Source organism: Rhinoderma darwinii, chromosome 7 (assembly GCF_050947455.1).
Source record: "Rhinoderma darwinii isolate aRhiDar2 chromosome 7, aRhiDar2.hap1, whole genome shotgun sequence".
Lineage (NCBI taxonomy): Eukaryota > Metazoa > Chordata > Amphibia > Anura > Rhinodermatidae > Rhinoderma > Rhinoderma darwinii.
The window spans coordinates 108786256-108803835 of record NC_134693.1 but is presented as its reverse complement, the minus strand read 5'-3'; the positions used below and the strand labels follow the sequence as shown (position 1 = coordinate 108803835).

The 17580-nt window shown below is 40.7% G+C and overlaps 1 protein-coding gene across 1 annotated transcript in view; it reads right to left on the bottom strand.

Moving 5' to 3' along the window:
* The window catches only part of NUP210 (nucleoporin 210), a 149679-nt gene that overhangs the window by 55789 nt on the left and 76310 nt on the right, over positions 1–17580 (bottom strand). The window contains exons 17-23 of the mRNA XM_075833805.1: positions 14443–14635; positions 14247–14353; positions 11741–11845; positions 9023–9124; positions 8140–8268; positions 7378–7505; positions 6739–6874 (exon numbers count right to left, since the gene is read on the bottom strand). Coding sequence (XP_075689920.1) covers positions 6739–6874; positions 7378–7505; positions 8140–8268; positions 9023–9124; positions 11741–11845; positions 14247–14353; positions 14443–14635 — 900 coding nt within the window. The remainder of the gene's footprint in view (positions 1–6738; positions 6875–7377; positions 7506–8139; positions 8269–9022; positions 9125–11740; positions 11846–14246; positions 14354–14442; positions 14636–17580) is intronic.

The window sequence follows — 17580 nt, the reverse complement described above, 5'->3', positions numbered from 1 at the left end:
TGTTTTCCCAACAAACTTAATTGTTTGGAAAAAAAGTTAAACAAAAAGAAGTGGAATGTGGTGAAACCGAACATATTTATTTTTTTTAACCAATTTTTTTTCATATTTTACTACTTTTACAATTTTCTGTTGCCTAAAACCTGGGTGCGTCTTATAGTCCGAAAAATACGGTAAGTCTCAATACATAAAATATACACGTATTCAGTATTGGAACAGACTGATTTTTTTGTGTCATTTATGATGTGTACGCTATAAAAAAACTTATTTCGCTTATTAATGTAAGGCACGAGGTGTGATGAGTTTAACCTCCATGTGCATCACATTAATAGTAATTAACCCCATCATGCAACTTACACATTAACCCAATGTTGTCCATTATGACAATAATTACTATTAATGTGTGGCACATTCAAAATTCATTACACCACGTGCCTCACATCAGAAAATGGAAGAACTTATATTATTTTTATTACTGTTGGCAAAGTATCGTTTTGGTATAAAAAAAATCGCAATACTACACACGTATCGGTATCGAAGTCCAAATTCTGGTATCGTGACAAACCTAATATATACATATACACATTATAAATGTGTGTATGTATATATATATATATATATATATATATATATATATATATATCACATAAACACAGCAAAAAGTTGAACAGCACATTCCAACTAAATGATACAAAATGTATGCAGGTGCAAGAACACCCATGACTGCAGATATACAGCAAACATAGAATGGTGACAGCACCCTGCGACACTAATGCCACCTAAACCACTAAATATAAATAAATATGCACTAAAGCTAAATCTACTTACAAATAGGGAGGTTCTTAGTGCACATTTTGATCAAAAAGTGTTAGCCCACCTGCCACGACAAGGCGACCTCTGTAAGGTGGGAACCTACGCTGCACATACACCCAGAACTGGGACTAAGCCTACATATATACCTGGGGATGGTAGGATCCAGCATTGAACTGATTAAAATCACCCAGGGCAGAATGGGAGGAGTGCAAGAACAACAAGTGGAGGCAGTCACTAACCCCACATATATGGATCACATAAACACAGCAAAAAGTTGAACAGCACATTCCAACTAAATGATACAAAATGTATGCAGGTGCAAGAACACCCATGACTGCAGATATACAGCAAACATAGAATGGTGACAGCACCCTGCGACACTAATGCCACCTAAACCACTAAATATAAATAAATATGCACTAAAGCTAAATCTACTTACAAATAGGGAGGTTCTTAGTGCACATTTTGATCAAAAAGTGTTAGCCCACCTGCCACGACAAGGCGACCTCTGTAAGGTGGGAACCTACGCTGCACATACACCCAGAACTGGGACTAAGCCTACATATATACCTGGGGATGGTAGGATCCAGCATTGAACTGATTAAAATCACCCAGGGCAGAATGGGAGGAGTGCAAGAACAACAAGTGGAGGCAGTCACTAACCCCACATATATGGATCACATAAACACAGCAAAAAGTTGAACAGCACATTCCAACTAAATGATACAAAATGTATGCAGGTGCAAGAACACCCATGACTGCAGATATACAGCAAACATAGAATGGTGACAGCACCCTGCGACACTAATGCCACCTAAACCACTAAATATAAATAAATATGCACTAAAGCTAAATCTACTTACAAATAGGGAGGTTCTTAGTGCACATTTTGATCAAAAAGTGTTAGCCCACCTGCCACGACAAGGCGACCTCTGTAAGGTGGGAACCTACGCTGCACATACACCCAGAACTGGGACTAAGCCTACATATATACCTGGGGATGGTAGGATCCAGCATTGAACTGATTAAAATCACCCAGGGCAGAATGGGAGGAGTGCAAGAACAACAAGTGGAGGCAGTCACTAACCCCACATATATGGATCACATAAACACAGCAAAAAGTTGAACAGCACATTCCAACTAAATGATACAAAATGTATGCAGGTGCAAGAACACCCATGACTGCAGATATACAGCAAACATAGAATGGTGACAGCACCCTGCGACACTAATGCCACCTAAACCACTAAATATAAATAAATATGCACTAAAGCTAAATCTACTTACAAATAGGGAGGTTCTTAGTGCACATTTTGATCAAAAAGTGTTAGCCCACCTGCCACGACAAGGCGACCTCTGTAAGGTGGGAACCTACGCTGCACATACACCCAGAACTGGGACTAAGCCTACATATATACCTGGGGATGGTAGGATCCAGCATTGAACTGATTAAAATCACCCAGGGCAGAATGGGAGGAGTGCAAGAACAACAAGTGGAGGCAGTCACTAACCCCACATATATGGATCACATAAACACAGCAAAAAGTTGAACAGCACATTCCAACTAAATGATACAAAATGTATGCAGGTGCAAGAACACCCATGACTGCAGATATACAGCAAACATAGAATGGTGACAGCACCCTGCGACACTAATGCCACCTAAACCACTAAATATAAATAAATATGCACTAAAGCTAAATCTACTTACAAATAGGGAGGTTCTTAGTGCACATTTTGATCAAAAAGTGTTAGCCCACCTGCCACGACAAGGCGACCTCTGTAAGGTGGGAACCTACGCTGCACATACACCCAGAACTGGGACTAAGCCTACATATATACCTGGGGATGGTAGGATCCAGCATTGAACTGATTAAAATCACCCAGGGCAGAATGGGAGGAGTGCAAGAACAACAAGTGGAGGCAGTCACTAACCCCACATATATGGATCACATAAACACAGCAAAAAGTTGAACAGCACATTCCAACTAAATGATACAAAATGTATGCAGGTGCAAGAACACCCATGACTGCAGATATACAGCAAACATAGAATGGTGACAGCACCCTGCGACACTAATGCCACCTAAACCACTAAATATAAATAAATATGCACTAAAGCTAAATCTACTTACAAATAGGGAGGTTCTTAGTGCACATTTTGATCAAAAAGTCCCAGTTCTGGGTGTATGTGCAGCGTAGGTTCCCACCTTACAGAGGTCGCCTTGTCGTGGCAGGTGGGCTAACACTTTTTGATCAAAATGTGCACTAAGAACCTCCCTATTTGTAAGTAGATTTAGCTTTAGTGCATATTTATTTATATTTAGTGGTTTAGGTGGCATTAGTGTCGCAGGGTGCTGTCACCATTCTATGTTTGCTGTATATCTGCAGTCATGGGTGTTCTTGCACCTGCATACATTTTGTATCATTTAGTTGGAATGTGCTGTTCAACTTTTTGCTGTGTTTATGTGATCCATATATGTGGGGTTAGTGACTGCCTCCACTTGTTGTTCTTGCACTCCTCCCATTCTGCCCTGGGTGATTTTAATCAGTTCAATGCTGGATCCTACCATCCCCAGGTATATATGTAGGCTTAGTCCCAGTTCTGGGTGTATGTGCAGCGTAGGTACCCACCTTACAGAGGTCGCCTTGTCGTGGCAGGTGGGCTAACACTTTTTGATCAAAATGTGCACTAAGAACCTCCCTATTTGTAAGTAGATTTAGCTTTAGTGCATATTTATTTATATTTAGTGGTTTAGGTGGCATTAGTGTCGCAGGGTGCTGTCACCATTCTATGTTTGCTGTATATCTGCAGTCATGGGTGTTCTTGCACCTGCATACATTTTGTATCATTTAGTTGGAATGTGCTGTTCAACTTTTTGCTGTGTTTATGTGATCCATATATGTGGGGTTAGTGACTGCCTCCACTTGTTGTTCTTGCACTCCTCCCATTCTGCCCTGGGTGATTTTAATCAGTTCAATGCTGGATCCTACCATCCCCAGGTATATATGTAGGCTTAGTCCCAGTTCTGGGTGTATGTGCAGCGTAGGTTCCCACCTTACAGAGGTCGCCTTGTCGTGGCAGGTGGGCTAACACTTTTTGATCAAAATGTGCACTAAGAACCTCCCTATTTGTAAGTAGATTTAGCTTTAGTGCATATTTATTTATATTTAGTGGTTTAGGTGGCATTAGTGTCGCAGGGTGCTGTCACCATTCTATGTTTGCTATATATATATATATATATATATATATATATATATATACACACACACACACACACACACACACACACACACACACACACACACACACACACACACACACACACACGTTGCTGGGGTGAAAAAAATACACCAGTTTTTTTATTCACAATTTTGAGTGTGGTCTCTGTTATTTGCTTTTTGTACCTATGGACCTGTAGACAGAGTCTGGGAGGATTTATTTGCACCGACCAACTGGGGCAGTGCTGCTCCTTTTTTTTTTAGAGATATATATATACATATATTTAGTTTTCAAAGGTGTACATAGCCTTTACGCTGTCATTTTGTGCACATCACATTTGGGCAGTCCAACTGAGGTATATATTTGTTTTATTTATTTTTAAACAAAATTGTATACAAAAAAAATAATTTTATATATATATATACACACACACACACTTTATGGCTTTACGTGTCAGGACATAATAAAAAAACATATCTGGTTCTTAGAAGGTCCTAAAATTAGGCAAATACAACCTCAGATGAACAACAACACATAATAAATTACACCGGGTCATTATTTAACAAAAACTAGGCCAAAATGAAGAAGCCACCTGTAAAAAACTAAGAACACCCTTAGGTCCCCTGCACATGACCATGCCCGTAATCGCAGTCCGTGATTATGGGCACGGCCAGCGGCTGACAGCCATCCACATTTGCGGGCCGTGTCCATATCCTATCTTTTGTGGAGCCTTTCTACGGCACGGTAAATATACGGGAAGGTGTCCGTAATTACGGAATTACAAACCCCAACGTTGAATGGATGGTAAAAAATAAATATGTATGTATGAAAGTGTCAGAACTGTGTAATAATGTAATAAAAATAAATAAATAAATAAATTTGGTTTGGAATGCAGAGCAGCCCGCTTTAGCTAACACTAGCGGCGTTACAAATAGGCTGTTATTGGGCAAGATACGCCATGCCTGACGACCAGCACATTATCCCTCCGCGTATTACACATAGTACTGACACCCCATGTACTATTCACAGCACTGACCCCTATTCATCACATTTATTTATTTATTTATTTTTATTACATTATTACACAGTTCTGACACTTTCATACATACATATTTATTTTTTACCATCCATTCACACCCTAGCACTACACTGACACTCATTTATCGCACACCTTTGAGCACTTAGTTCGCCACTCCCCTCAAGACTAGTGGGAGGGGCTATCACTATTTAATGCACACTCCTTCTGCAGCATTCTTTGACCCGTCTGCGTCCTGATGGGAACGGGTTTTCACCCACCCACCTACCTAGTGAGTATGGCCTTTCTTGTGGTTTTGATGAAATAGGACATGTTCTATATTTTTCAACGGCCCGGGCACCTTCCCGTAAGCAAACGGGAAGGTACCCGTGGCCAATAGAAGTCTATGGGCCCGTAATTACGGGTGTTTTTACGTTCGTGTGCATGAGGCCAAAATCTGTAATGAATAGATTGCTTCATTTCATTTCTTTTATGCTTCCAATAACATTATTTACACTCTCTAGCAATTAAATTCATACTGAGAGGTATTTAAATAGTGAGTTTTTACTCTATCCATACCGTAAGTCAACCTCCCGAGCAACGACGGGTATAAAAGCTAGTACAGCATATAAGCACAAACACCTCATACCAACTGTCAAGCATAGTGGTGGTTGTTGGGGTTGACGATTTGGGCTGGTTTTGCAGCCACAGGACCTGGTCACCTTGCATTCATTGAGCCAAGATTGGACTCTGTATACCAAAGTATTTTAGAGTTAAATGTGAGGCCATCTATAAAACAGCTAAAGCTTGGCCGAAACTGGGACATGCAACAGGACAATAATCCCAAGCACACCAGCAAATCTACACAAAAATGGTGAAAAAGAAAAGACTCAAGGTGTTGCAATGGCCCAGTCAAAGCCCAGACCTCAACCCAATTGAAATGCTGTGGCGGGACCTTAAGAGAGCTGTGCATAAACAAATGCCCACAAACCCCAACGTTGTAAAGAAGAGTGGCCCAAAATTCCTCCAGTATGGTGTAAGAGACTGATAAAGTTATACAGAAAAACATCACTTGAAGTTATTGCTGCTATAGGTGGTTCTACAAGCTATTGATGCATGGGGTGTACTTAGTTTTTCACACATGGCTTTTCCATTCTGGCCTAATTTTTGTTAAATAAATAACGTGTAATTTGTCATGTGTGTGATCCTGGCCTTCCAATGTTTTTTCTTAGAAACTGCTTGGTGCCACTCCTCTGTTATTCTACCTGGAAATGTATGAATAAAATTAACAATTGGGTTTTACCATTCCCCTAGCAATGAGGTGTATGCCTATACACTCTGACAGTGTCCAATATGTGATGACTGGGTCAGACTATAGGGACACACCCTACTGACAATGAGAATGCTATAACCTAGTTGTCAATTTATGTATTACATTTCCAGGAGGAATAACAGGAATCACACAATGCAGAGTTCTATGAAAATGTGCTTCAGAATTGTTACTTTATGGGGAGTACAAGTATTTTTTTAAATGTGCGTGTCAGTATAGCGGTCAGGACCTCTTTAACAATGGCACTGCTCTAGTCAAAAGTAAATGAGCACCAAGATATTAGATATCATGTATTATAAAATGATTGCCTTCCCATTATAGGCAAGATCAAGACATCAATGTCCACCCAAAACTCCTCACCTCTAATGATTTTGGTGAAGAATCTATTTTGTTAGCAGCTTTGTCAATAGCAGATGCAGTGAGACTTGTCTGTCCTATGGCCAGACCATGGACAGCAAAGACTGCAGTATGTTCATCCACATTCTCATTCAGGGCTCTGCAAGATGAAAACCAATTAAAGGGGCTTTCCCACAAAACACTTGTATCCATAGGATAGGAGATACATGTGTGATTGCTGGGGGTCCGACCGCTGGGACCCCAAGAAATTAGAAGAATGGGGGACTGAAAGTCCCCGAGGTGCTCCATGAGAATGGAGCCCTAGTGTGCATGCTCAGTCACCGCTACATTAATTTCTATGGGACGTTCGGGACCGAGGTCTCCGGCAGCTCCATAGAAATGAATGGAGCGCTGGCCGAATATGCGCACCAGTTCTCCATTCTAATGGAGCACTTCAGGGGACTTTCGGTCCCCCGTTCTCCTCATTGTTGGGGGTCCAAGCGGTCAGACCCCTAGCGATCACAAACGTATCCCCTATCCTGTAGTTAGGGGATACATGCGTTTGTGGGAAAAGCCCTTCCATGATGACACAAATCAAGCAGTACACAGTAAATTAAAATAGATTTTCAAAGAATTTTGCATAAGTTTGTAGAACATACTTACATGATTGACACAATCTGTGAGGACAAACCTAGCCCCAAGTTCATATAGACAAAATATTTAGCAAGAAATGGCTTTTGAGTAGAGTCGAGGACCCTCACATAAGCTTGAACAGTCTTCCCAATTTCTACCTGTATCAGTTGAAGAAACTTGGTTAGGCGTTTCATGCTGTGGTTTAATACTGTAGCACAGTTGGTTGAATCGTTGATGTGTAACCATTGAGCAATTTGTTAAAGGGAACCGGTCATACACATTGTGGGCATCATAATGTAGTGGCATACATGCTGATTTTAGCGATCTTATGTGCTAATGTAAACCCTCTTTATAAGAACTTACATTCAGAGCCCAGGTAGGGCCACCAGACATGTGTCAGCATATACATGAGCTGCCATTAGCTCCACCCACTTTCCACCAGTCCCGCCCATTCCAGTGATTAACAGCTATCTCCCTATGCACAGTATTTGGGAGACAATCAATCAGCAGAAAGTGGGCGGAGCAAGTGGAAGCTCATTAATACGCCGGACACCTCTGTGGCGGTGATGCCTGGGCTCTGAATGTAACTACATCAGTGAGGGCAGCATAATGTGGATGACAGGTTCCCTTTAGATAGATCACTATTTACAATTGCTTTTAGTCAAAAAACATTGGCATGTTAAATTTTATATAATGGAACATTAAAATACATATATAACATTGCAATTTTCATAAATGCCGCTTTGCCAATATCTAAGGTTCCATGTAATGAATATCAATAAATAACGTTACCTTGTCAACCACCCTAACATCCACCTGGAGAATATCCAATACGCGAACGCTAACTGTAGCTGGCGCAGGGAAAGCCAGACAAAGGTCATAAACCATGATTGATAGTATTCCTGAATGCAAAGGATAAACCTGAAAGAAATATTAAGTCATAAGCAAGCACTGGTCTAAAAATCATATCTATTAGACAATTACAGCCTACCTGCACAAAATGAGTCCTACCATGAAAATACATTGATTTAGTGGGTTTAATAACACAAATACGGCGCTAGATAGAAGTTAAACTTAGAGAAGCGCTTAGACAATGGACAACCTGGAAATTACACAGCAAAAAAGCCTAGAACAGCAAAGTGGTAAACCGTGAAAAATGGATAAAATAATAATAAGTATATATATATATAAAAAAAACAGACGAAATACATGAAAAAATCAAGAGCTGTAAAGTTTTAGGCACAAAAAAACCAGCCATATGTGATTAACCACACGTGTTTGTAGATGTGGTCTAGTGTCCCTTTAAGGGAAAGTTGACTTTTGTACATTTTCTGACATGTTGCAGTCCCATCGATGGTGCCTAGTAGGGCGCTACAAAACCCTTCACTCTATCAATCACTTGTGTCCCAGTTCACCAAACCCTCAGATGACAATGTCTGACATGTCAAAAAAAATTATATCTGTAGCATACCAGGACAGTTGTCTACACGAACACGCAATCATTTTCTGCAAGTTTCAGCTCCAGCTGTAAAAAAAAATCTTTGTAGTGTCTATTGCAGGCCTATTCTGATCTGTGTGGGACAGTCAAGAGACAAGAATACAATAAAAAAAAATAAAAAAAAAAACTAGCCTCATTTCCAAACATACAAAAGATGTAAAATTCAACTTCACTCACCGTGACAACTCCTTTTGATTCTTGAAAAGCGGTGTTAATAATATTGGGAACACTGGTGTTAATGAAAAAATATCCTGACCCCTCTAAGATTGTGAATTCAGCCTGAAACGGAAGGTGACGTATGAGTATTGTGGAAAAACCATTTCACATAAACATTAAAGAAATCATGAGTCGGAGAACACTTGACCACATACCCTATTTCCTTCCAATAATACATGAACTATAATTGAATACTGATCATGTAGTCTACTATCCACACTTGGTGCATCTTCCTTTCCCAAGAAGCTGGGATCAGAAAAGTCACAAGAGTATAGAGATCTGGCCTTGTCTTCCGTTACAGTTGTGGCTAGTCTAAAGGGCTACCTAATGAAAACCCTGCTTACAAAAACAGGTTTCGTAGTGTCATTATTTCTTTAAATAATAACTTTGATCCACGGGTAACCTCAGAGAAAGCGAAAATGTTTTTTACATTTAGATTTGGATGAATGCATTATGGCAATATGAAGACATTCACTTCACTATGTATTGCGGCTATCTCTTTTTTCCTGCTCCAAGACCAGAAGAGACAAGGAGGTGCATTCCCCACTGCTAAAATACAAGTCTTTCTTTTGACAGAAGAGTACTTAAAAAAAACCTAATAATAATAATAATAATAATATATTTTATTAGCATGCGCTAGTAAGACAATTATTAAAAACTCTGTTGACCAGCAGTGTTTAAACTTTTTCTTTAGTCCCACAAGGGGACTTCACTATGCGATTATTTGATCGCTTTTAGAATACACTGCAATACTTCTGTATTACAGTGCATTACTGCCGGTCAGTGTAAAACTGATGCCCCTGGCAGATCAGTCCTTTGTAGGGCCCGGTTGCCATAGCAACCAACGGCACCCTGCGATCGCATCGCCGGTGTGCCGGTTGAGTGAGAGAGGGAGCCCCCTCCCACTAAACCCACTCAGATGCGGCGCTCGCTATTGAGAGCCGCATCTGAGAGGTTAAACGGGCGGGATCGATACGGATTTCCGGGAGCAGCGAGATTTAACTGCTCCTGGCGGCATTTATTTATTTTGATCCAGTGCCATAAAAAGGCGTGTGCATCAGAATAATCCCGTTAGTGGCAGCCGTAAAAACACATATGGGCGGTCACTAACGGGTTAAAGGCTATGTAAACGTTTGAACACTTTTATTATTTTTTTTCTAAGAATATATAATATATATTATAATGTATCATGGTGTTTTAAGCAACTCTTTAAATGTTTTTCTTTATTACATTTTTTTTTAAACTTTTTGAGTTACAGTTACATAGCTACATAGAAGCTGTATCTTGCACTCAAACCCGAACTTGGATGCGATCGATAAAAGGTGTATCCTACATGTGACTCGCTTTCATCAAAGCCGTCAGTCCTGCTAACCTGACAGATATGGGTTTGAGCGCAAGATACAGCTTCTATGTATTAAGGATACATAGAAGCTGAATATCAAAAAGCAAAAAAAAAAAATGATACTAAAAAAACTATGAAAAAGTTAAAAAAAAAAAAAAAAAGCAATGATACACTTTTGTGGTTTTATTTTTAATAAAAAGCGTTCAAAGGTTTACATAGCCTTTAAGTCAGTAATCTTGAAGATGGTCTTTGAGAACCTGTCCCTTACCAACATCGGCTTATATATTTATAATACACTCTAAAAGGCGTTGTCTCATAAACCCAACCTCTGTCCATAAGCCCTATTAGCGTCATAGTAGGTGCGGCCACAATGCTTTGTGAGACCTCTGTGCAAATTGGATTTTTGCACTCATAGCAAAATCTTTTTCTTGTTGAATTCATTGGGGGGGACACAGCAGAGGCCCTTAAAAGGCTATGTACACCTTTGAGGGCATTTTTTTAAAATAATAAATAGATTAGTCAGTGTGTTTATTTTGTAACTTTGTAATTAGTCTTTATTAAAAAATTATTTTTACTTTTGGAGATACAGCTGTTCTGTATTCTCTATATAGAACAGCTGTATCGCTCGTTTTACACTGAATCCGTCAGTCCCGCGCACCTGACAGGTTCAGTGTCGGCGGGTCCTGCTTGTCTCTGACATGCATGATCCACCTGTAAACTATCACATCTAAGTTCATAACCCGCTGACACTGAACACGTCAGGTCCACGGGACTGACGGATTCAGTGTAAAACGAGTGATACAGCTGCTCTGTACAGATAATACAGAACAGCTGTATCTCTAAAGTAAAACGATTTTTTTAAATAAAGACTTATTACAAAGTTACACTAAACACACTGACTAATCTATTTTATTTTTAAATGCCCTCAAAAGGTGTCCATAGCCTTTGAAGGAGATTTTCAGGACTAAAATATTAATGGCCTTTCCTTAGGATAGGCCGTTAATGTTTAATTGGCAGTGTCCAAACCCCAGGACCACCATCGATTAACACAAAGAAGGGGCCACAGCATTATTTACACAGTATCAGTGAATAAAAAACGAAGCACTACAGTAGAGGAAAGCCATCGGAGGAGACCTAAGAGACCTTTAATACCAACTTACATATAGAAAAAGCCAGTGTACCAGTGTATTAACTAAAAAAAGTGACAGGCAATTTTTTTTTAAGATGATGAAAGGACACAAAAAAAAAAGTTTGGCCTGTGCTCCTTTAAGATTTAGTTCACAAAATGAACCGCCATAGGAGATACACCTACATATTCAAGGAAAGCAAAATCTCACCGTGACATCTGGATGGTTATAGATGGAAATTGATCCAGGATGTACTCTTAAATCTTCCACAAAAAGAAGTTCAAGGCTAGCAGCAACTGGTGTGAGTGTTTTAAGCTGGAAAACAAGAGACCTTTAACGAACAAGATACAGGAATACATCACATACAAAATTATAAAATCATATGTATATTAACATAAAACTAGACATTTCATTTTCTTAACAACCTTGGCAGAGATAGAAAGGTTTTATATGCCAGCTGTTGCACAAGGTCTTAGAAGCTAAAAACAAATCTTTTGCCATTTCTTTCCAGTTTTCTAAAAGTCATAATGGGATATTGGCACCATTCCTATACTTGCTCCAGCCTGGTTAGACAGTGATACGGAAGTAAGACATTCATCAATGCATCATTTAGCTGAGAAAACGGTGCAACACTTTCCATTGGAGTTGCAAGGGCAGCAATTTCCTGCTGTCACTTTTGGAAAACAAAAATAGGAAGGAGCAACTATAACTACAAAATCACTTAAAGGGGTTGTCCCACTACAACAACTTATCACCTATCCACAGGATAGGTGATAAAGTGTTTGATCGCTGGGAACCCCACCGATCAAGTTGAACGGGGGACCCAAACCCCTGTATGAACGGAGCGGCAGGTCACGCATGTGATCTGCCGCTCCATTCATTCTCTATGGGACTGCCGGAGATATGTACTTTATGTTAGTTGTACAATTTGTCTGGCACATTTAGTGTCTGTTTGTGAGAAATGCCAAAATTTAGAGAAAATATAAAAAAATTTGAATTTTTGTGAGTATGAATGTATCTGCTTATAAGGCCAGATTCCCATGAACGTGTCAGTTTTGCATCCGTAAAAAACGCACCGTTTGTCATGTGTTGCAGTTCTGTGTGCCATCGGTGTTTGTTCCGTGGGGCATCAGTTTTTCATTTCCATGTTGGTGCGCATTTTTTATCAGCATTTCCTTAGCAACTGTTGCGTGAATCACGGACAGCACACGGATGACGTGATTTTCACGCACCTATAGACTTCAATGTGTGACGTGGTCCGCAAAACGAGAACATGCAGTGAGTTTCACGCAACGGACACACGCTACGTGAAAAACAACGCATGTCTGAGTAGCCCCATTGAATTGCATGGGTCCGTGTGTTGTCCATTTTTTTAACGGACAGCACACGGACGTATACAACATTCGTGTGAATCAGGCCTAAGACAGATAGTTATACCACACAAAAAATAGTTACCAATTAACATTTACCATATGTCTACTTTATGTTTCCATTTTTTTTAACGTCTTTATTTTCTAGGACGTTACAAGGCTTAAAACTTTAGCAGCAAATTCTCACATTTTCAAGAAAATTTCCATAACCTATTTTTCTGTGGACTAATTCAGTACTGAAGTGGTTTTGAGTAGTTTATATATTAGAAAGTCCCCATAAATCACCCCAATTAAAAAACTGCACAACAGCCCCATATTTGTTGCCCAGATTCTGCAGATTTTAGAAATATCACATAGGGTATGTGCACACGAGGGCATTACGTCCGTAATGGACGGACGTATTTCGGCCGCAAGTCCCGGACCGAACACTCTGCAGGGAGCCGGGCTCCTAGCATCATAGTTATGTACGACGCTAGGAGTCCCTGCCTCTCCGTGGAACTACTGTCCCGTACTGAAAACATGATTACAGTACAGGACAGTTGTCCTGCAGCGAGGCAGGGACTCCTAGCGTCGTACATAACTATGATGCTAGGAGCCGGGCTCCCTGCACTGAGTTCGGTCCGGGACTTCCGGCCGAAATACGTCCGTCCATTACGGACGTTAATGTGCTCGTGTGAACCCAGCCATATGTGTGTCCCTAGTGTGCAACTGGACTGAAACACCTCAGAAATTAAGAAGCACCTTGTTGATTTTTAGAATGTTTTCTAGGCACAACTATAGGTTTACCAATTTACACTGTACTTTGTACTTCTAGGACCCCCCACAACTATCTCTAGAACGGGGCCTCTTAAACCCCGTTCTACTGCTCTGTGTTGGGGCTGAAGCGTGACTTCCGACCATGAACTACTGAAACTGTTTCCGCAAGTCCCATAGAATTGAATGGTAGTTAAGGAAACCGTGTAGCTCGCATGCTATGCTTCTCCCGTAACTGCCATTCACTACTATAAGACTTAGCCTCAGCGCTCCTGTGCCGTATACCCACTGAGACCAGTGATTGGCTGCAGCGATCACGTGTGTATAGGGGCACGTCATCGCTGCATCTATGTTAAAACACAGCGGCGGGAAGGAATGAAGTGGCGGCGCTGGAACGACGGGGATCCATGAGTTGAGCAATGGGTCTTCTTTTTTTTTTTGCATCACTTCTACATTGGCCAATTTTTTAAATAACTGAGAAAACCGCTTTAAATCACATAAGGAAAGCTGCCATCGTTTGCATTACACATAGCAATGGCATCATTTAGAATGCCACCAGTAACAATAAAACAAGGAATTATTTTGACACATACCGGCGTTCTCACGTTGGCAGCTCGGAGATGAGATTCCTGGTAATTTTTTGTTTTGGCAGTAATAACTGCTGTCCCCGATACTTGCTGTACATGAATAGTGTTCAGACCTAAAACAATGACAGTGAGTTACATAACATGGTGTTGTATTGATTATTTTGAGCGGTTTTACATATAAAAATATGAATGACTGTAATACCATGCATCTTTCTTTGACCACGTCCATCTTCTTTCCGAATATATTCCATGGGTTTTGAGACATCAAAGCTGGCTAATGGCAATTTGGAGGAGCTCCACTCAACAGCCAAAGAAGTAAAGTTGTCAAACTCTATTCCCTGGTGATCATAGGCTGAAAACCGCAGTAATTGACTACGGTAGTTGGAAACTGGAACCTAGGACAAAACAAAATTGTACATACCCTTAAAATCTAGAAGATTAAAGTGTAGCTAAACGTTTGACAAACTTCTGACATGTCATAGTGACATATCAGAAGCTTGGATTGGTGGGGGTCCGAGGAACGAGACCCCCACCAATCTCTCAGCTGCTTCATGCCTGTTCGGCTTTTTCCGGAAACAAATGTATCGGTGTACGGACTCAATAGAAAGTCTATGAGCCCGTACTCCGATACATCGGCTTTCCGGAAAAAGCCAAACAGACACGAAGTGGCTGAGCGCTCACACGAGCGCTTCAGCTGCTTCATTCTAGCGATTGGTGGGGGTCTCCGTGCCCTCTACACATGCACGCTCCGGTCGGCTGAACATGCATATGATCTAAGGGAGAAAGCCGCTGCCAGACATGTGCCGTCGAGGGACAGTCAAGATGCCGCTATACAGGTGAAATGCTATTTAAAAAAGCCATCTCAACACACCAACCCCTTATCAAAAAGGAGCCGTATTTTTAACAAAATGTGAACAAGTGGTGCATCGGCACTGAATGCTCTCAGCGCACTCGCCGATAAAGAAGATTTTGCTGCCTGCATCTGCACATGCGCTGAAGGAGTCTCATCCACCATTCAGTTAGTGAATTAAAGCTTAAAGGGGTTGTCCACATTTGAAAAACAATTGTGCAATACATTATACATATGTAATGAAGTAAGTATTTACTTACCGTAAATAGACAAGAAAAAAAAAAAGGGGAAAAAGGGGGGGGGATAGGAGGAAGCCTCCAGCTCACCAACAACAAGTCTTCAGTCCAGACTGCGCTCGGATCCTCTTGACGGCACACGGTAGCAATAGCAAAGAACAGAAAAAGACTATGATCCAGCGCCAGGTAGTTTTAAAAGGAAGCAAGATTCCAATTTTATTCACAAAAATTCTTAAAATTCCATATACAGGGGTGGTTTGCAAAAATAGTTTTGCCTTTGTGTTTCGGACAACGCTTGTGTCCTTATTCATGGCATATCATAAACAAAAAAGTTGCGTCCCGAAGTTTATATCCGGTCGATACAGGTGGAACGTAGTTCAGCATGGTAGTAGTGTAATGAGACGCAAGTTAACTCTATAGCACTCATGTTGTACCGGAAATCCCAAGGGACATATATTATAATATTAGGTAGGTAAAATATAAGAGCGCTAGAATATAGGAAAAAAATCGCTGTGTTTTATATTTCTTGCAGCTCAAACCTCGTCATGGCACGGTGGGAGGAGTACACGATCTTCTCGCTGGATAACCCTTTCAGTGACAGCATTCACTGGTATGGTAGATACATCGATGATCTCTTATTTATATGGGAGGGAGATGTATCTGCCATACCGGTGTTTGTCAACTATCTCAACGATAACGAGTGCAACCTTAGGTTCACATACACTTTTAACAAAGATACCATTTGTTTCCTGGATCTGGAACTAATGGGTAAAGAGGGTGAGACGATTTGCTCTAAAACATTCAGTAAGCCCATCTCATGATATACTATTCTCCACGCGGAGTGAAACCATCGCAAGCAAAGAAACAATCTCTTCCATTACAGTAGGTGAAATGTTCAGAGCAAGGAGAAATTGTAGCAGTGACGACGGTTTTAAAATAAAACAAATTTGCCGTAGGCTTCACAATAGGGGTTATGCCAATTGAACTCTAAATAGAGCCAAGTCCATAGTATCATCGAAACCCCACAATCAACTATTGTTTGATAATAAACCGCTCCCTGCTTTCGGTTCGGATAAACATACATTAGTTTTACAATATAGCAATCAATTTGCTCAGATTAAGAATATCGTACTAAAATATGGTCGCTATTTTAATGGAAGACGACCAATTGGAAGCTATCTTAAAAGTATGGTTGTCGCGTAGTATCACGAAGAGCCCTGACTAGGCAATTCACTCTCTCCCTCTATATTTACATCCTATGAGACAAAAACTACATGGCTACATCACAGAAGCTTCTATAGCTGTGGCTCGAACCCTTGCAAAAAATGTTCATTTGGTCAGCCAACAAAAACCTTTCATGACTCTGAAGGTGCGAAGAATTTCCCTATAAAAACATACATCAACTGCAACAGTGAATCTGTGATATACGTCATTGAATGCACGGATTACGGTTAAATGTATGTTGGCGGTACAATTAGGCCTCATGATTTTCAGGCGGCCGGCAGCGGACTGCCCCCTGCAAATCACGGGCCGTGCACATGGCCGCGTGCATTATTTCCTATGAGTCTGGACCGCAGAACACGGCCGTAATAAGACGTCCGTTCTTTCTGTGGTCCAGGCTCCTGGGCCATGCACTGACCGTGGAAACCACGGTCGTGTGCCTGGCCCCATAGGAATGTATGGTGCCGCAATTCCCCATGGATTATCGGGGGAATTGAGCATGTTCGTGTGCATGGGGCCTTAGAAAATTTGAAACAAGGATCCTTGAACACCTTGGCTATGTAAGGAATCCCATAATTACCAATATTTCTAATGCAGCCAGACACTTTATCACACATCATAATAGATCAGTTAAAACGTTTAGGACCTATGCCATTGAAAGGGTTAAAGGACCAGTTCGAGGAGGCAATCTGAGACATATTCTACTTGACAGGGAGGCTTTTTGGATTTATGGTCTCAATACCAGGTATCCACTAGGTCTCAATCTTAGGAAAGAACTTATGTTCCACTATTGATTCAAACCAAGAAGAACCCTGGAGCCATCAGTTCCTCTAAAATTTTGAGACACAATGACACCAGGGGCTCGAGTTCTGTAAAAAGTAGGTATTAAATTATTTTAACCATGAATAACAGCTTTATATTAACCCCTTAATGACATGTCACGTACTGGTACGCGGCAGCCGTTAAGGGGAAGTATGGAGTCAATCGCGACCATAGAATTTAAATTGTTAGAATCAGGGGGTTGCCCCCTCAA